Here is a 21,328-nt window from a genome sequence, read left to right as displayed (position 1 = left end):
TTAAAAAGGAAGCATTACTAATCTCCCTCATGTACTAGTTTGATTGGTTTTCATACAATTAATGTTTCATTTCGGTTGATTGCCAGGCTCTTTCCCTTTTGTTTAATCATGAGCAAAACACAATTCAGACAGCACACCTTCATTTTAAAACTGATTTTGCACTGCGTGGAGCTTTCAAAGGCCAATACGACTTCTTGTGGCCCGTGATTTCCCCGTTGTGGGTGCTATGCATTGTTTTCTTTCCGTCCTAATTTGCAGGGGGCTGGGGAGCATTCCTCCAAAACCACGTTTCTTATCTTTACCTTGCCACCGAATAGCGGTAGAGTTGAGGGTACGCGGGAGGGGAAGGGGGTGCACCTCCTGTTATGGAAGCGCGTCCCCGTCAGCCGTGTGGGAACAGACGCGGGGATCAGGGGACCGGGGTGGGGGTTTGGGCTGTGCTTTTGGAGCCCTCTCAGTGCAAATCGCTCTGGAGCTCCTCAGTATCCACTTACGGACGGAGCAAAAATAACTCTTTCCCGACGGGGATCTCCTGCTTGGCCGCCCGGCAGCGGCACCGTGCTCTCACACTAAGGGAAGGTGCAGCTGAGAGCTGGAAAACTCTCCTTTGCTCCGGGCTTCCGCTCGCGGACTTCATCCACTGGAGTTAACGCTCCCGTAGGACCGGCGCGCAGCGGGGAGCCTCATCCTCAGCCTCCTCCACGCTTCCAGGTCAGGAGGAGGATTTGCACCCCTTAACGCGAACCCCGAGCGCCTCCCCGGGAAGGGCCCGCCGGAGCCCCGCAGCCGCGGCTACTGCACGGCAGGTGCTGCCGGGGCGGCCCTGCCCCGATGGGGAGTGCGGGGGAACAGGGGGCGGCCGCAGCGCCTGACCGGGGCGGGGAGCGAACAAAGCTGCTGCCGAGTGCGTGCTGCCCCGACGGGGCTGGCCGGCACGGAGCCGCCCGCAGCGGGGCGGGGTGACCGGGGCACACGGCCCCCCTTCTCCGCGCATACACACACACACACACACACACACACACACGCGCACACGTCCGGACACACGAGTTCTCGGGCACACACAGAGGCACCGGCAGCCGCTAGTGAGCGGCGGGAGGATGCGGCGGCTTCGGCCCTGGGCGCTGGTGTTGGGCGGGCTGTTGTGTGCCACCGCCACCGTCGCCGAGCCGCCGCGGAGCTACCCGCACAGCGCGGTGCTGGACGGCGCGGCCGCGTACCTCCTGCGCTGGGGCCGCCGCGGCAGCGCCCTCGCCTTCCGCCTGGAGGTGCGCACCCGCGGATACGTGGGCTTCGGGCTCTCGGCCAGCGGCGGTATGGCCTCGGCAGACATCGTGGTGGGGGGCGTGGAGCGGGGCCAGCCCTACCTGCAGGTAAGGCCCGGCTTCCCTGCCTGGGAGCGCTCCCGGCGCTCCGATCCCGTCTCGGACCCTCTTTGTCCGCCCGCCTTTCCCGGCTGTTTCTCTCCCGAGACGCCCCTCTCTCCCTGCCCCTCTTTCTTTTGCAGCCTCTTCGCCTCTCATCTCCGAACCTCTTTGCTTCTTTCTTCCATTTTTTGGGGTACCCCTGTTGTTCTGTGTCCCCCCCCCCCCCCCCCCCCCCCCCGGAGGAGTTGCTCCTTTTCCATCCGCTCCCTGCTAACCTTCCCTCTAAACTTTTACACAGGATTTGTCAAAGGTGTCAAGTTTCCTTCCTCCTTACCCAGAAAATGCAGCAGCCCTTTTCTCTCCCCTTGGGCACTCTCTCCCTGCCGCCCCCCTAGCCCAGACCCAAGGAGGATTGGGGAAGGGTGGCAGTCTCTCCCAGCGAGGTGTGGCTCCTTTCCCCTCACCCTGCCAGCAAGGGAGGGCACTTGGCCGTCCCGGTGCAGGCTCACCTGTCTCTTTGTAATCCCACCGGCATGAGGGCACGATCCTACGAGCTTCCCAGCCTGCTGGGGCACAGCCGATGCTGTTCCTCTCTCTGGTACTCCTCCTTTCCTCACCTGGAGCTGATTTGACCATGGTATTGAAAGGATTTACAGAGTAACCACTGTGGATCCTGGTCTTTGTGCTTGTTCTTCTCAAGCAATTTCAGAGGACCCTGACTGTATTGGCATAATTCTCTAAGTATGTTTCTGTAGGTGTCTAGATATTGCCAGGGCTAGGGCTGGAAGCAGGAGCATGGGACATAATTTCTGCTGGGGCTTCCAGCAAACCATCCCATCTGAGGGGCACTGGTGGTGTATGAGCTGTGAGAAAGGAAGGGACCAGCACCATCCGTCGCCTCTCAGCGACCTGAGCTCCAGCTTGGAGGAGCTTGTCCTAGGGGTGAGTGAAGGGGGAATCAGGCCAGGCATGACACCTTGTTCTCCCCAGTTGCCTAAATAATAACATTTAGAGAGGTGATTTAAGAAGAGAGTAACACCCAGTTGTTAAGAGTTTGGTCTAGGAGAAGTTGTCTGTCTTTTCTTCATTGTATTAGAGCTAGTTGATCTTTGAAGCTGCTGCTCAAATTTTGAGAGCTTTTTATTTAAGAATATGGATGTTTATTAACATTTCACCCTAAGAAGACTAAATGCTTAATATGTTCTCCCTAATATTTATCAAGATCTTATAAAATCAAAACTTTTCTGAAAAAAGGGAGCTGCTAGCATATTTTTTTTTTCACCTGTAAATTTGCTATATGAAGTTAGGCAAATACTTGTCTTAACTAAGTTAAGACTGTTGATTTTCAGAGTATTTTTTCTCCATATTTCAATTTTTTTTTTTTTTCCTGAAAACAGTCTAAATAAAACATAAAAAACCCCTATTCTGGTCATCAGGCGACGAGCTCTTGGCTCACAGGATGTAAAGCTTTCTGGAGCTTTACACTTTGGAAGATAAACTTATTAACCACTGAAAGAAACCCAAACTTTGTGCTTGGTTAGTTGATAGATCCTGTTAGGGTAAAGCAAGCCTTTTAGAAAGGCATCCAAACCCAGCGTAAAGACATCCAGTGATGGAATATCCATCACTTCCCTTGATAGTCTGTGGCAATGGAGAGTCTGTGCTGTTCCTGATTTCCTGTATTAGCTTGTCTGGATTCAGGTTCTAGCTATGTATTTTCTCTACTGTATTAAAAATTCCCCCCACATCCCACCTCCATAAAGTTATTTATATGCTGTAATCAAATCACTTCTCAATTTTCTTTTACACACTATAAGTACATTGACCTCTTTAAGCATCCTGCTGCAGGACATTTTCCCCAGCACTCAAAGCACTTTTGTGGCTCTTTTCTGCATCCCTCAGAAGTGTTCACCATCCTCTAAAAATGACCCCACATTAATTCCGTTCTTTCACAGGTTTTACTCACTGGCATCCTATGACAGATACAACTGAGTTAGAAGAGGGAAGGACTGTAGCAAGTGCCTCCTGTTACAGAACACCAGATATTTTTCTGAAACCCTAATTTAGCACACAAACATACCCTATTCTAAGAGCTACGTATGAGTTGTTTTGTTGCACTTTTGAGTATGTAAGGCACAGAAGAAAAACTGTTAAGCTTGCTTGCAGCATGAGGTTTTCTCCATGCCTGTTCCTTATTCAGTTCTAGGCAGCAAGGTTTCTTTTTAAACTGGACTGAGGTCTTTCTAAAAGCTGCTCAGTTAAAATATTTCTGAACTTGCACCAATAAGGAAAGAACAGAAACAAAGATCATGAAGAAACAAAATTTGTCCAAAGGCTTTTTCTGTCCAGTCAGCGGGATTGCTATAAAATGAAGAACTTGTTCTAGAATGCTATTTCAATAATATTTAATTCTTCCCTTTACTGGACAAGCAAATACAGTTAATATTTTAACACCATGTTCTGTGTTAAGTGTGCATCAGCATCATTTACATTATTTACTAATGAGAAAGAATTTTTCATAGATAGTACCCTTGAAAGTATGTGGTTTTATGCCTAGCTGCACTCCATAAAATAAGTACACCCTATAATGAAAGAGCTTACTTTTCTTTTTGGTTTTAGAAATATGTTTTTATTCCATGATCATCAGTCGGAAAATGTGCATCGTGGTCTAAACTCTTAGAAGGGTCATTTTTTGGTTTTTTTGAAAGTTTCGAGATGCTTGTTAGTGGCCTGATTTTCAGATGATGTTCTGAAACACCTTTATAGCCTTTCAAGTGGGCAATGAAATTGCTAGTCTCCTGGGAGAATTTAGACTCTTTTTCCCTATAAATTCTCTCTCCTCCTTTAAAAATAGAACATCTTCTTGGAGGGAAGAGTCCTCTTCTCAGAACAAACATGTAAATGTAGGCTTCGGCCATCAGTAAAGGTAAAAGCAGATTCTCCTTAGTCTATGGAAGATCTGTGTATCAAGGTAGAGGCAAACTTCCAGAGAGTTTTCAGAGAAGAGTGAAAACATTTCCACTTCATTCTCTCAGAGCAAGTAGATGATATTCCCACCATTGGCAGGCAGTGCTTGCTTTGAAAAAACGTCTGGTGGTTCAAAATTCTGGGTATCTGAGACTGGGATTTACTTTGCCAGTTTTTAGGTGTATCCTGAACTTGGGTGTAGTGAGTCATTTGTGTTGGATTGCTTTTCTGTGTTTGAGCTGTATTTAAGATAAAGGGTGTCTGGCATAAGTAAAGGATAAAATTATCTGAAAGTCTGAGGTTTAGTTCTCTCTAAATATACCAAGGTGAAAAGTGTTATGAAGTGCTACAAAGAACAAACCTTCATGGTGCACTAGAATAGTTGTTTTGTAGAGCATTTGAATGATCGGAGAATTATACGTTTACTATCCTAATGCTTCAGAAGGTCAGTATTTGGAGTGGGAACCTAGATATATTTTGGGAGGATGTAGAGGGCATAGCATGAATACATATGAATACACGTACAACATTACTGCATTGTCATGAAGGAGGTACCTCTACCCAGCAGAAGGGGAAAAAAAGATGAGTGAACAGATTATACTCGCATGTTAGTGAAGAGTCCTGTGGTGACAAAGTAGCAGAGGATGTGAGTTTTGGGTCAGTGTGTTTGAGAACAAGTAGAAGATCCCAGTGGGGGCTGGTGTTGGAAAGCCAGGAGCTGCCTTTGTCTCTACAGGGAGGGAGTGGACTTGGAAGAAGAGTTGATACTTAGCAAAATGTTACCTTGAAATATTGCCATGGTCACCTGCAGCATGTGTTACTTGTCATAAAAGTTCTTGGGGCAGGCTTAGCTTTTGCATCTAGTTTTCTTTCCTCTTGTTTTCCTTCTCCTTTCCTTTCTTTCCATTTTTTTTTGTTTTTTAATGCATCTCTTTTATGCTTATGAATTGACACAGCATGCATTTTCATGCTAGACCCATGCCTTTTCCTCCGTCTCCACCCCTGTCTGGAATTGTGCATCCCCACCCGCAGCACGTAGCTGCTGAGAGCCCCATTTTGGGGAGAGTAATCCTCCTTGATGAATGCCTATTTTGTGCACATTATACAAGAGGGTTGCATTGTTAGAATCTTCTGTTGAACTTGCACAAAAATAGTCCCTACTTAGGGTGAATAGGGACTGTGTGTCACTAAAAAGTACTTTATTATTCATTACAGCCTTGCTTGTTAACTGTCACCCAAACTAAAGAATATCTGTTATCAAATGTATCCTATAGAGTTAGCTTAATTGCTCATAGGGAAGTACTTGGAAGAGATTTTAAAGGACAGAAAACAGTGAGCATTCTCTGTACTTAACGATATGCTGCTTTTAAGTGCACTCATGCCAACAGCAACAAAAGAACTGTTTAGAAAACAATTTGAAAGGCACCAAGAAAGAGATGCAAAGCGGGTGCCACACTGACATATCTTAGATGGGGCTTTGTTGGAGGTATTTTATGCCTTTGGCCACTGGGGCAGAATCTCCAGATGACTAATGTGTCCCTCTTGGCTTCCATGTGAGGCACAAAGAGACACTCCAGTGTGCATCTCTACTGGCTGGGTGCTTTGTAGCTCCCTTTCAGAGGTGCAATAGTTGGGACATGGAAACAACAGTTGGTGAACAAAAGATGAGAAGAATTCTGTAGCTCTTGTATTTTGCAGGCTTGGGGAGTAGGGCTGTTTTGCAAGGGTTTTTTGTTCTTCATGTTTTTTTTTTTTCTTGTCCTTTGGATTTTGGAAAAACAAAGAAAATGAAATTTTTTTACAGCTCCCAAAAATAAGTACCTGGGGCACTATGGAAATGTTGCCACAGTGAGTGATGCAGAGACTTAAAATAATTGGGGAATGATTTCATTCTCAATATAAACAGGAGGGAAGAGGGGAGATTTTCTAAAGCACACAGAGAAATTTGGTGAACAAGTATCACTAACAGTTGTGCTTGAAAATCCCTAAGTATTTTTAAAGCTTCCTCATAATTGCATTAAAGTAATTAAACCAAGAAAACTTGTACTGCTTAAATGTGGCTCCTGTGTAAGGAGTCTTCCTTGTGATAAGGTGCAGTTTTAAGATTGGATCACGCAGTATCTCCTACTTACAGGTTTTCTTTCCCTTTGCTACATGTTTTGTCTAGTCTGTTTGTGTTAAGGCAGCCTTTAATCTAGCTTTATAGCTTCTGATATAACTGGAATATGACCTCTTAAATCAAGATTTATTCTTGATGTAGACTTGGATAGGTCCTTCTGCAAAGTCAAATTATCCACAGTGATAAGCGATGTGGTCTTTCAGCTTCTAACCACTCGTGCTTCTGACGCCTTTGTGCACTAAGTTAGGGAGCTCTCCACATTTCATTGTTTTTCACATGTGTGTGGAGAAAATGATAATTTTGTGTCTCCTAGGAATGCCACAGAAACCAAGTGTTGTCACTGCTAGCTGAAGGCTACCAGGAAGCTGCCCTGGGCAGCATTTAACAAGATACAAGAAACACACTGAAGTGTATGCAGATGACACAGTCTGAATGAGGAAAGATATGTCTTTAAGTAAATAATTATGTTTCATGTGTAAAAAATACACAACCTCTTTTTGCAAAGAAAATATATGTACATGTACACACACATACATGCATTACTGCATCTGTAAATACACAAGTGGAAAATGTGTGTGTCTGTGTGTGTATAGGTGTATACGTGTATGTCTGAATCTAAAATGAAGACACACAGAGAATTATTTGTTACAGATAAAATATTTCTGTCCTTGTCAAAGTTAGTATTACAGCTTGAAGTAAATAATCCATATTTACTCCAGCCAGTTTAATTGGAATTGTACCAAGAAATGTGGAATTGTGCGCAGCTTCTCGGAACTGCCTGTGTGAATGAGATTCCTGGCAAGGACTGAATCACTGCATGATAATCTGCTGTTTAGGTTAAAAAATAATAATAATTAAAACCAAAATCAGTTAATTAATTACAAGCAGACTGCTCATAGGGCAGCTGCTGAACTTAGCCATCTCACTTACTTTAGGAACTTCTCGCATCTGCTTGATTGCTCTTGCTGTACCCTTTCTGAGGCTATTTTTTCATCTGTGGCCAAGCCCAAGATTTGATCAGTCAACTGGAATGCTCTCAAGGTGTTCTTATACAGAGGAGTGATGCTTCGTGTTAATTTTCTGTGGTTGAGCTCTGCTTTTCCCTAACATAAAAGCATAGTAAGATCTTTGCCTGAAACTCAAGCTGAAATTTATTTGAGGTTGCAAAAAAGTTTGGTTTGCTTATTTGTAAACCCATGCTCTGTTTGCTTCTTGCCAAATACAGTGTAAAACCAGCTTCTTTTTGGTGGCAATATCCAGTGTGTGCTGGAACCATGAACAGCAGGATTCCATTTAAATTGAATACGACAATAAAACAGAGAAATGTTAACCACAGTTATTTTTTTGGAAACCCAGAGAGGCATAGCTTGGTGCTTATTTCAAACACACATTTTGGTCAGTTCTTTTGCATACTGTAGCTATTTATTCATCCTGTTTATACTAAGATAGATCCTGTCCTGCGCCAACTTTCATCTTGGTTAATGCTTCCCAATTCCTTTTACCAAACTTGTCTTCAGTCCTGGTCAAAGACATCACTTTGGTAGTTTGAGGATAGTTGAAACTGCATGGGTTGGCTACAGACCATCGGTGAGGACTGGTTGCAACACAGCTCCCATCTCTCAGTTAGAGAAAGGCAGTGTATAAATCTCAGCTAGTAAGCCAAGCCTGCAGGGTGATTGCTGGATGAGGCCACAACGTGAGAGTTATTTTATGCTCCTTGAGGTTGAAGGGAGCTGTATATAACTTAGAATGGGAAGTGGGTATCATAAACAAAACAATCTTGTACATTGTAAAGATCTGGGGAGGGAGTCCCATGAACACCTGTTCAAGCCTGCGATGACAGCTGATAATGCTTTTGGGGTCAGGCTTCCCTCTGCAGCTGTGCTTACATTCTCCAGGGAGAAACCTGCGTCTTTTCCCATCCTTAAGAAATTACTCTCCCTGACTATTTGTACAGCAGCAATCAGAAACCATATATGCCACAAAACATGTTTTTTAAGGGAGAGAGAGGTTAATGGGATCTGTGAAACAGTATAACATGATCTGTTTCACATATGGAAAGGAATAGAAAAAAACTTGTAAGTCTGGAAGGTTTTTCATCATCCATCTGTTGTTTCAGTTTCTATGTAATGTGAGGAACGAGATGACTAATTATTTCACTGATTGTACAAACAAGTCCAGAGTTTAATATGCCATTTTGTGCAATAGTATCAAAGAGAGTACGGTAACTTTAAATGTTTCACACATAAATAGTTTACATAAGCAAATTCTGAAGTAAAAATAACATAGCTGTTATTATGTAGCATGACTAATAACACTTCTGAAGTGTTTTAAACACTGTTTAAATAACTAAAATAAAGTATTCATACTAGAAAAATACAGCCATTTCACCCTTTTCTTTTTGTAATGCTTAAACTTCGGTAAAATTGATGTGAAACTTGAAAGCTTTATCTTCGTGTAATGTATGATATATACTTTTGTGTATATGAGAAACTGAAGAATCTGGATGCAAGCTCCGAATCAGTGTGTCAATCCATATTGTTAGGTTTGTGCTGTGAGTGTTTCAGAAATTAAGTTTTAAGCACTTGGTAATGATTGTAGCTCTTTCTGGGACTCCCTGCAATTAAGGGGGACTTGTATCAGTATAATCTATCCTACAAAAGACACAAGTTTTGTACCTAGCTGGATGGGATAGCAAAACCAAATCTGTGTAAAAGAGGTTGCCACATTAGAGCTTTTTCTTACCTCTTAAGAACAAACTCTTCCAATACGAGGCACATCTCAGACCATGTGTGACAGATAACAAAGCGCTGTAATTCTGTTGATGAAAATGTCTCAGTCCTTTCTCTACAGAATTACATGAATGAAACTTGTGACTTTAGATGAGTTCTGTATTACAGTAGTCCAGCCCTGGGAGAGTTTCAAACCATACTTAGGTATCCTCAGTTCAGCCAAAGCCCAGATGCCTGACATCCGCTCTTTGGTCCTGGTGAATCCATCCTCTATGTCACTTTTCAAAGGCCTTCAGAGCTACCCAGCTTTCTCCCTTCAGTAGGCACAAGGACTTAAATGGAGTGTAGGCTGTCCAAATGTGGTAGTTATGATTGCATTTGTACCATAAGAGCAGGACTTCAATTTAGTCTTATTTTTCTACTCTGAAAGAGTAGAAAATGCTCTGAAAGCATAGGAGATGTATAAAGATACACATATCTATACAGCTATATCTACAACTAACTTGTTCTTCCTATTCCAAGAAATTGCTGCATCACAGTTTGTCAGTGTGTCTTCACTTTTTATAACCTCCTTTTGTTCATTATGTTTTGTACATAAATACACTTCTTAAAGGCTTTTAAGTTCTGATGAGTACATTGATCAAAGTTGGTGTAATTTGGCAGTGTGGCCTTATTTTGTTTTAAAATGGATAAACAGATTTCTTGTGAGAGGTTGAGCAATCAAATTTTGAGCTGTTCAAGAATTTTTTTTTTTTTTGTGATGAGCATCTGGATATTTTCAACAAAGGAAATAAGAATAAAGTAATAGAGGCAGCTTGCTAACTCCTAAATATTTCCTGGGAAGGATACTCACACTTGATTCCTCTTGGGCAGTCCAACATCACTCGGGGGAGTTGCAGCACTTGGGAAATAAATGGACATCTCTGTCTTCCTGGGTACTACCTAAGTTTGCTTCCCAGGTATTCTCATCACCTTGCTGTTCCAGGGTTGTTTCCAGGTGGCGTGTGTCAGGCAGCGAAACTAAGTGGAGAAAAGGAATTAATTACTTCACAGAAATATTCACATGGAAAAGATTGATGTTAGTTGGTCAGATTAACATCTACCCACAAAATAATTAAAGGTGAGTCGTTGCATGAGGTGCTGCACAGTGTCAACAGCAGGGGAAGGTAGTGAGCTCCTGGGCAGGCAGCGCTGTGAGTACCAAACACAGCTTTCCCAGTGCAGCTCTTCCCACAGGGAGCAGCGTGTGCCTCTCCTGGGGTGTGGGCTTTTGGACTACCTTCTCCAATGCATCTGCCAGCAGACACAAAATCAGCCCCTCACAGGGAGCCAGAGCTTTGACCTGCCTTTGGTTATCATCCAGGCGAGTGAAATAATGACACTGACAATCACGTTATCAAGGCACATCTGAGCTAATACCTTAATTACAGACCTTCTTTGAGTTATTTTTGCATGCTCCCTGCAGGCTCATGGAAGTCAGGTCTACATCACAACAGGTTTTTTTTGGTTACAGCTGTGCTCTCTAGACTTGTTAAGGGATGGTGAAGTTCACCAGCAAAATAATTCAGTGTGCACACCTAACTTTGCTTCACAGCTCCTAGCTTTCCTTCACGCCAGTTTCAGGCAAAGACTTTCAACCTGTTCGCATGAGGAAAAGCTGTTCTTGAATTCATATTCCTCAATAATTCAATGTGTTGGTGCTTATTCTAATACAAGGGTGCCTTCCTCTGATGCAGTGTAACATTTCAGCAAAGATATCACACTTTGTTAAAAGCTGATGCTGACAAGTTTACATTTCTTATCCAGACAAACCCTAACTATTTTTAAGAAGGAAATGGAGGTTCCATTGAGGAGTGTTTTCAGAGCAGGGATGGTGCTGTGTATAGACATACATTGCCTCTGACCAAGCTCTGATGCAGGGATAAAGTGGAGCATTTTGATCCCATAAAGTACCTATCTTCAAGAACCATCCCAGAACACACCCTTATTTCCATCTGGAAAAGCAAATCCAAAATTATTTCTCTAAACAAACATAACTCATCAGTTCCCTTCCTTTCAGCATACAGCTTCAGGTCCCAGACCTCTCTTTTGCTCTTTTTGGTAATTATTTTTCCATGTGTGTATTCTTTCACATATATACTCATTCATTTAGAATCATTACAAGTGCTGACAGGAAAAGAAGCACCCTTTTGGTGCTTTCAACATTTCTGAAGTTTAGATTTGTTCCAGAGTGAAAAAATCCAAACTGTTTCAGTGGTTTTGGCAAGACAGAATTAAATTTTAATATAATAATTTATGTCATGTTATATATTTTATTATATTATTATATTAATATTTAAAATTTTATTTGATGTTGATAAAAAATTATCAACTTTTAACCCTTTTTTCCTTGAAACTGCGTTATGACTGAGATAAGTTTATTCAAATTTTTACCCAAATTAGTATATCTTAATGAAATGTTTAATCATGCAGTTATTTGTATGTCTATAGAAGGCAAACCAGCTTGTGAACTCTGACTGGTATGCATGTGGTCTTGTTCACACACAGATAGCTGGGGCGGGGAGGTATAAGCTTAAGATTACAGCTCCTAAATGATCCTTTACCAAATTAATCAGGTACCAGCTACTTTTACTGGTATCAGAATACTTGGGCATAACATTTTATAGTTTTTCAGCTGGCTTACCTTCACTTTAACAAGAGGGGAAAGCTATAAATCTCTCTAAAAGTGAATGGAGGTCTAAACAGCTGCAGAAGTAAAGGCCTTCCAGGAGCAGCCCACACTGCATTATTTTGTGAAGGGCACCACACAATTAATGGTGCCTGCCTGTTCGGTGTGAAAAATACATCTATTAGTTAAAAGCTCCCTCCCTATACCAAACTGGGCAGAAACAGCCTAAAACTCAAAGAAGGGCGACCAGAGGAGGCACATCTGAGGCGGTGGCCAGCCTTTTCCAGGTGGCCAGAGTAGGAGGAGAGGGAAGGTCGAATCCCAGCTGCAGGGGCTGCAGGAATTTGGGGTGAGGAGGTTAATGACCCAGCATCGCTGCAGCCGCTCCTCCATTGTACCATGCCTCTGCTGAACCCTAGACATGGAGCGCCTTTCTTACAAACAGCTCCCAAACCCCAACCTAGCCCCAACCCAGCATCTTTTGTATGAACTGAGCACTTCTTGGGCTAGTTAAGCTGTAGGGCTTCTGGTTCCAGACAATGTGCATTCAAGAGGTTTGCTTTTTGTGGGGAAGAACAAAACAAAGGAGAAGTTGGGAGAAGAGGGAATGGCAATATTGTTGATGTGAATATGAATTGAAATTTATTCTCTCTGTAAATTCTCCCAAAGTCCATGACATCCCAGTTATGATGGTTGCTGGGTATAGCTTTTATTTCTGGAGTTAGGTACAGGCAACGTGTTAAAGTTACTCAAGATACTCTTCAAGCTGCTTAGCAAGCAGGCATGCTTTCTTGGAGATTTTCAATAAAAACAAGTTTAATACCACCTCAAAACAGTTCATCAGTTCACATAAAGGTGTGTTTTGAGAGGGTTCAGTACTGGATATAAAGTTTAATTTTTAATTTAATACTGGGCCATCTTTTCTTTTCAACAGGATTATTTTACAGATGAAAACAGGGTGCTCAAAAAGGACCCTCAACAGGATTACCATCTGGAGTATGCCATGGAAAACAGTACACATACAATATTGGCTTTTAGCAGAGAGCTGCACACTTGTGACACAAATGACAAGAGCATAACGGTAAGAGGATCTGCCTATACATGGTGAGATGAAGTAATATAGACTAAATATATATATGTGGTTATGAAGCTGATTATTAAAATCTCATCTTAGTAAAAGGACAGAATTAGAGAAATTCACTTTCCAAAACATCTGGTTGGTCAACTTAAATTAACCGGGTGAAATACTTGCACTAGTTTTATTAAACTCTTATATTTTAATTTCAGCTTGCTTTGTCCTTCCACTCTCTAGTGCATTATGTTCTCTAATTTCTAACACGTGAAGTGAACACAGGATTGAAACAGGTACCTCTGGGCAATAAAGTCCCATATCCTACAGTTACAATCATTCAAGAGATGCCAGCTTGAGAAATAATTTTTAGGTCCTATGCTAACTTGTAATTGATCTTAAAGATAGACTTTTAATAAAGTTTGGAGCAGATATATTTAAAGTATATATGTTTCTTTTATTTTTTCAAAAATAAGACTTTGAAGAGTTTTATCATAAAATTCTTTCCACGGTAAAATACTTCTCATTGTTGCCCTAGGAACTGCTGTACTATTTCTTAACCATAATTTTAAATTATATGAAGGTGATGACTTCTGTATTGGAAATGACAGATAGGTTAGAGAGATTTTCAAGGCCTCCTATGCTTTGGCTTGTTTACTACTCATTTTGAAAGCCTTGCTATAGTCGTTCAACAATATTATCATTATCCATGTTTTTACAATATAGGCAATAATAACAACATGATGAGCTGAAAGATGCAGGAAGCAAACCACAGCTGTATAAACAGCCAGATTTCTAAGCAGTCAATGGATCTATGGTTTCCACACCTGCTCCAGATTCTCAGTGTAGTTTAACATTGTGGGACACTTCAGGATTTATTAGAGTACTTTTTCTCAAGGGTGATTATTGTAACCTGAGAATGGTTTACAGAGAATTGCTCTGTGCTGTGGCTGTAGACTGATTTTTAAGATGCAGATCTGCTCTGTAATTGAATGTTTATCTTCCCTAGCATGTAAGGACAACAGTCCACAGAAGGTATTCACATCTTTACAGAGCTGTGCCTGGTTTTTTGGGAAACCTTCTGATTGCTGGCCAAATAAATGACATGTCTAAAAAACTATTTTTTTCATGCATTTAGCTGGTTACCTCTTTGTGAGCCTGCTGTTTGTAGATATGATTTAAATTCACAACATTAATGAAGGAATCTACCAGAGAGAGATTTATCTTCTGCATATCTGCAATGACCCCCATGAGTATAAAACATTATCATTTTAAAGGGAAGATTATGTCCGTAGATGACTGATTGACTGATCCTCTAGTACATGTTGACATTGTTCAAATACAGCAACACTGACATCAAAGCTATCACAGGAATTATGTGAACTATGTAAAGAAGATTTCATTCCTATTCCTTACGGACTTTTTTGGTTTTGTTGGTTTTGTGGGTTTTTCTTTTCCAGGAGAGCACAGTGCGGGTAATATGGGCATACCACCACAAAGACATGGGAGAAGCAGGTCAAAACTACCATGGGTCTAATCGTGGTACAAAGAGCCTCCGTTTACTGAATCCTGAGAAAGAAGAAGTCTTATTTGCCTCTTTGCCATACTTTGACTTGACAAACAAAGACGTAAGTTACTCCGGGTTTTGGGTTTATGCAGAAATGGAGATAAATTTGTAGCCAAAGCGTTGGGCTTATGCAGCAGGGTAATGTGACTTTTATAATATTGTGTCCTTGCCCTTTTTATTAAGACAGGTGCCTGTACCAGACAAGGATACAACATACTGGTGCCAAATGTTTAAGATTCCTGTACAACATGAAAAGCATCATGTGACAAAGGTAAGTGATTCAGACTAAGCAAATTTAAAGAAGTTTAGATAACAGTTATGCTTCAAATCAGTTCTTGCACTTTCAAAATTTACTTACTGGAGGGAGAACAATACCTCTTGTCTGTCTTGGCAAACATGGGTCAAGTGTAAGTGTATGTGTATGTGTACGTGTGTGCCTAGGACCTGACAACCGCCACAAGTAGGGACAGAGCCCCTTCCTTTCTCTTCCCCTATATCCTCTCTCCCTTAAAAAAATGAGGTTGAAAATTGTTTTTTTGTCTCTAAACATTTCTGGCAAAGACAAAGTCAAATTTCCTAAAAGCATGTTTCATCGAGTTTCTACTTTTGTGGAAGAATTTAATGAATTTCTTTTAACAGAGAACAGATTTAGATTAAAAAAAAAGAAGAAGAAAGGTGAAGTTTGTTCAAAGGGCCAGGTTCTTATTTGATTCCAGTCATCCCTCTTGTGATTACCACAGTGGAGTTATGCCACCTGACATCAAATGAGCACAGACATCATTATCTTCAGCTGTGTAAAAGCCAAATATTATCGAAAAAAAAGACAGATGTTGTAGTTTATTTAAAAATTATTGAAAATGTGTCAACATCCATACAAGGTTCAGTGCAATCCAAGAAGATTTCAAAACCCAGGTGCACAAACATGTTCTCTTAAAGCACATTTTCTGGTTTTTATTTTTGATTTGGAACTGAAAGCTGAAAACTTTGAAAACTGAATGCACTGAAAGTGCTGGGGGGAAAGACTTTTCACATTTCTTCCCAGGAGCAATATACGGCAGGCCTCTTAAAAGAACAGCAACTTATTGTTCTAAAATGCTTAAGATAGCACAGTGAGATAGCTCTGGCCCTCATTTTTACCTGTCTTAGAACCTATTAATGCTTTTATGTATACAATTATATTCCTTTTCTTTTTATTATTGTCAGTTATATTTCTCCAATGCATTCAGTAAGACTGACATTTTAAATTAACTCAGAGAACTTCACATGTGATCTCCAGTGTATGTCTGAGAAATGCCTATAGTATAACCTATATACCTATTAGTATACATACTATAGTAATACCTATATACCGATTCTGAAATACTGGGAGTGACCCGGAAGGACAGGGGTTTCCGGGTGGAGCTCGTTTCTCTTGGCCGGTGGTATCGTATTCTCTTCCCTTGTTATTTTCCCTTATCATTGTTGTAGCTGATAGTAGCGGTGGTGATTTGTTGCTGGACTGTTTTTGTCTCAACCCGTAGGAGTTGCACTCTCTCGATCCTCCTCCCCGTTCCTCCGGGAGCGGGGAAGGGGAGAGCCCCGGTGCGGGGAGGCAGGGGGGGAAGACATTGTTGTCAACCACTCACTGGGAGTGAGTGAACAAGCTAACTGGGTTTAAACCACGCAACTTTATACCCAAATTTGTGCCTTCTGGTACTTGATCTTTAATCATATTTAAAATTTATGACAGCTCTTTTCACAGATCTATATGAAACGCAGAATTTGCTTGTAATACAGTATATATATATTGGGATTCCTAACTTTCTGCTTTCAAGTGAGAGAGCTTCAAAATAGTGTATCAATCAGAATCATACTTGCCATGTTAAGTTTGGTGGAAGCTGTTCTGCTTACAAGTTCTCTGGAACTATTTATTATTTGTATTTTCTATATTTATTTTTAAAATGTTTTGCCTGACTGCACATACAGTTGCTCATTTAAAAATGGTTGGTGGAAGCTAAATCATGATTTTAGCTCAAAAATACACTGATTAATTTTTCAGAATAGTTTAGTATCTTTTTTTTTTATGACAATTTATGAAGAATGTTATAATTTTACAAATTATATTTTGAAGACAGGAATTTGTTTTTTATAAAGGCAGAAATCAAAGTAGAATCCTCAGCAATTTACTGCCTTCAGAAAAGCAAACAAATTTCATCTTGCCTTTTAAAAAATGTTTAGAGAGAGAAAAATGATCACAGAAAGAAAGAATTATGTAGGAATACTTCCTTAGCATTTCTTTTCAGGGGCACAACTTATATATATGTATATGTATATGTATATGTGACTTTTGTAGATGACACATAGAGGGCTGTTGTGGTATTGTATCATCTATGCACTCATGCATACTGATTAAACATTTCCTAAAGCCACTGATAGACAAAGGATGGGGCTTATGGCTATTCTGGAGGATATTAGCTATGCAAACAGATTGAATTTCACTAAGAGAAGGACAATGAATATTTGGCCCGATCAAACTGTCTGTGTTAGTTAAATACTTAGATAGATGTTGATTCTGGATTCCTTCTGTACACCATTTTCATAAAAATATCATTTTTGCAGGAAAAAAAAGGGTTTTGAAAATGATACAAATTCATCTCTGGTATAACTCACCCTACTTAAGTAGAGTACATATGAGCTGGCTTTGCCCATTTCTGTCCTCCTGTATGATTCTGTAGAGCACTGAAGTGCAGTTCATCTCTCGTTGGGCCATGCGTGCCATCAGCATCATGGAAGTGTGTGCTTAGCTGTGTGCATGTGTAGATCTGCTGGTGATCTTGAGTCCCAAGTAGGTGCAACAATAAGATTTCTTTTCATACTGTTCAGCTTTTCTCTGTTGTTCCTTTATTCTTGAAAATTGCTCTGAGCATTTTATAATACATTTTATAATGCGTTTTAATAATTATGTATTTTTTGCAATACCAATTTCATCAGGAAATCACAATATTTTAATGAAGGAAAACCATCTGTGAAAAAGTTATACATATCATTAAAGGTGGAGGCCAAGACTTTTAGCTATCTCTGGTTAACAAATGTCAGGTTCTGAATCCAGATTCCAAAATAAAAACACTTTCATTGACCATGCATTATTTTGAAAAAAATAGTAACTGTATGTTGTCACACAGAACATATTCAAAGCATTTACAAATAGATTTCATAAATACAATCTAGTGTAAGTAAAAATACTTGGTCCTAGGGTGCATCTGCAGTAGTGTTTTAGTTTGAATGAGAAGCACGCTTCTGAAGTGAATCTTTAAGTTATTCTTGCTTTATTCCTCCTGACTTTGGTATGGTTACTGGCATGGAGTAGTCATGGAGCTCATGAACTGAATCTCCTTAGGTGAAGCTTAACAGGAGGGTGTGCACCGGGACCACAACAGGAGTTCCCCAGGTGGAAATGAGCCATTGGTCCATGAAACAAGACCAGTGCTTGTACAAGTGAAACACTTCTGATGCTGAATAGTGAGAATGTCCAGGACACATATTTTTCCTTTTTCACACTTTTCATGGAATAAAAAATGTCCCCCAAACTGAATGACTCTCTGAGCAATGAGAAACTTTTTTTGCAGATGTTGCTATGTGCTGCCTTTGCCTTCCAGGCACTTCAGGCACAGTTCTCTACCTGATTGCTTGCATGAGGAAGCTTTTGATTTGAAGTGAATCAAAGGGCTTGTTTGGGTAGTGATTGCTAGGTGTGGGTTCTTCTGTGAGCACGAGATAAGTAGCATAAGAGAACTCAGAATCAGTCATAGGTAAATTATTTAAGACTTATGTCTTTTCTTTCTCTACATAATATTCGTGCTACTTTGCGAGAACCTTGGGTAATGGGAAACAGCATATTTTCATTGACTGTTCTTGATCAAGCTGCACTTCATGACATGTAAATTGTGCGAGAGATAAGATTGTAATCTTGTGTTCATCTCATAGGTAGAATAAGGACATGGATAAGTAATTTCTCTTTATGCTGCATTTACCAATGGAGAACAGAGCTTCACTGTGATAACAGGGCACCCAGCCATGGTTAGGACTTTCTGTTTAATCTTCCTTTGTTTTATATCTCTTGCAGCTTCTTCCCTAGGGAAGAGATTGTGTCCTCTTACATGTCCCTACAATGCCTTCCTTCTGTTACGAGATTTTCTCTGATGCCTCCAGGAAATCCTGGAGATCTAACTCATAGTGACATTATGCTTGCTAAGAAATGAAACAAAATAATATGATTTCTCAACAGCTGGGCATAATAGTGTTAAGATTACTCAGATTACAACCAATATGAGGCACCGAGCTCGGTTATGACTCTGGTGGAGCACGTCATTCCTCAGCTTCAAGCTGCTTACCTGGCTAAGCAGTGGCTGCTTGAAAATACTTTAAACTTATACAAGTTTTCTCTCCTGTGTATTTTTTGATAGTAGAACCATTATCAGGCTAATAGGTCAATTTTTAAAATAGCAATACGCAGAACAGATGAAAGGGTTTGCTTGGAAGTAATTACAGAATCGCAAAATGGTTTGGGTTGGAAGGGACCTTAAGGAACATCTAGTTCCAGCCCCCTGTCACAGGCAGGGACACCTCCCACTGGACCATAAATAGCAGGCAGCTGACTTTCTTCACATCAGCTGTTTGCAGGATGGTCCTGGAGTGGTGGACCCTGACTGTTCTTTGCATGGGAGAGCATGCATCATAGCCTGTCTGCAAACTTCTCCTACAGCTATGTGTGCATTGGCCTGTTCAGCTGCTTTGAGCTTCAGGCTGTGGTATGTGCCTCAGGCTTACTATCCTGGGGATTTTTACTTTTCTCACATAGAGCAGTTAGCCAGGAGCTTTCTCAGAAGTAGCTTTCTTAGGAAAAAAGCATCCCACTTACTAGCACAGACTTTCTGGAGATGAGTAAGATTATTTCTTGCTAGGATTTTCACAGTTCTCTGTATTATTATTCTGACTGGTCCTGAGTGTACCTCTTAATCTCATCCCTAAAGAAAGTTCTCTGGTTTCACTGACTGCACCAGGGGAAGCACCTCAGCTCCAGCAGGACCTTTCGGGGTGTGTGTGGGGGTGACCTGCTGATAGGGCAGACACACAGACATGTCCGTGCACTGACTTCTGCATAGCAAGGTTTCTGTCCCCCTGCTGAAGCCACTCGAGGGCAGCAACCTGGGTGGGAAGATGCCTTGCAGGCAGAGTCTGTGCAGCACCAGGGCTGGGAGTCGGGGTTTGCAGAGCGAAAGGTGCTGACCCAGAGGAGCACATACCAAAAAGGGCAGTTTCTGCAGCACCCTCCCTCTTGTAAATCACACGTTTTAAAAGTCTTTTGTTGCTCTTTCTGTTTAAAAAGAGAGTTACTCTGTGGCAGCACACTGGAACTTGTGAAGTCCTTTAACTCTTATCGAGGTGTCTGATTTTCATGATATTCAATGTGTGTAGATATGTGTGTGCTGACACCACTGTGACAATTCATAACACTATGTGTTGATGTTTGGTTTTTTTTCTGCCTATTTGCTGAATTTATTTTCTGCTTACAGTGAGCTGGCATCATGCAGATGTTTACCAGTGACATGAAAGTGAAAATTGTTTCACATTCATGAGAAATACTTCGCAATATTTCAGTAAATACAGCTTTTGTTTTACGTTCAAAGCTTGTTTTTACTGCTTATCCTACTTGTGGTTCTATAGATACAGCTTTTTTATTATTACTGTCCTTCTCTTAGGTTTCAATACTCCATGTCCTCTGTTAGTTTAATTGTATTGCTTACTAATATAACTGTATCCGCTAAAGTTTCATTACTTTGGCTTCATGTTAATCGCAGCTTTCCCATCTGTTCCACTGTCTTTTTCCTGCCACAATTAAAAAACCCTTAAGATACAGTATTTCCTCTACTGTCTCTAGATTTTCTGTGAATTCTGTCCACTATACCTGGCAAATTGTTAATGCTATGTAAACTTCTGAAAACTTACAGTATATACTGGTGAAAGAATGGTGTGTATATTCTATGTGCCAGATATGCCATAATCAATTTGTGTGAAGCTTTTCAGGTTCAGTATATAGTGTGTCCATGCTAGTTTCATCACTCTGTAAATTTCCCCCCTTGTGTTTTCTTAATTTCTTTGCAATATGCTGTGTTTTCCTCAGGAAAAGTAGTTTCCTGGGCTTCACTAGTAATAATCCCATAGACAAAAACATGCTGGACATTGAATTTCACCATTAAGATTAGGAAAACCTGTTCAAGTAAAATAACAAATGCAGTTGGGTAGTAGGGTCCCATTTAGCTGTGTCTACATGTCTTTTCTGTCAGAATTAGTCATTTTCCTATAGTTCCAAACCTTTGCGGATTTTTTGAAACTAGTATAGTCAGAGAAATGCTGGCAGAAAGGCTGTGATGCAGCTGTGCTCAAGAACATAAAATACTTCAGGTTCTGTAAGAGAACATTTTTAATGGGATGCCCAATTTTAGCGGGCATTTGGCGTTAGAAAGGAGGACAGTAGGTTGCATTTTGCCAGCTGTTAAATGTTTGGATTCCTGTGTAAAACACTCCTCTCGCATGCATTATTTGAACCTGCTTATGAGAGTGAAGTGAGAAGGTTTAGTGCTGCTGTGAAATGGGGAAGAAACCCCATGCTGGGGATTAGGCTCCATGGTCAAAACGCAGCATCTCTTAAGCATGCCTCATGACTACCGTATTAAACTAAGGCAACATATTAAAGACAGTAAATTTCCAACCACAAAGATGGGCTTCCTTTCATATAACTTGACTTATCTACAGGTCTGAGCCAGGTGCTTAAATGATCTTATAGTGGCAGAAAATAACTGTTT

The 21,328-nt window shown here is 40.9% G+C and overlaps 1 protein-coding gene across 1 annotated transcript in view; it reads left to right on the top strand.

Moving 5' to 3' along the window:
* Window positions 1–901: 901 nt before the first annotated feature.
* MOXD1 (monooxygenase DBH like 1) overlaps window positions 902–21,328 on the top strand; it is a 50,173-nt gene continuing 29,746 nt past the window's right edge. Inside the window, exons 1-4 of the mRNA XM_062639602.1 lie at window positions 902–1,370; window positions 12,785–12,931; window positions 14,380–14,547; window positions 14,674–14,757. Coding sequence (XP_062495586.1) covers window positions 1,098–1,370; window positions 12,785–12,931; window positions 14,380–14,547; window positions 14,674–14,757 — 672 coding nt within the window. The 5' untranslated portion in view covers window positions 902–1,097. The remainder of the gene's footprint in view (window positions 1,371–12,784; window positions 12,932–14,379; window positions 14,548–14,673; window positions 14,758–21,328) is intronic.

This window comes from Pezoporus occidentalis, unplaced genomic scaffold (genome assembly GCF_034315485.1).
Source record: "Pezoporus occidentalis ecotype Australia unplaced genomic scaffold, CSIRO_AGI_Poc_V1 ctg61, whole genome shotgun sequence".
Classification (NCBI taxonomy): Eukaryota; Metazoa; Chordata; class Aves; order Psittaciformes; family Psittacidae; genus Pezoporus; species Pezoporus occidentalis.
The sequence above is the reverse complement of the archived record's forward strand: the minus strand, read 5'-3'. Positions and strand labels throughout refer to the sequence as shown.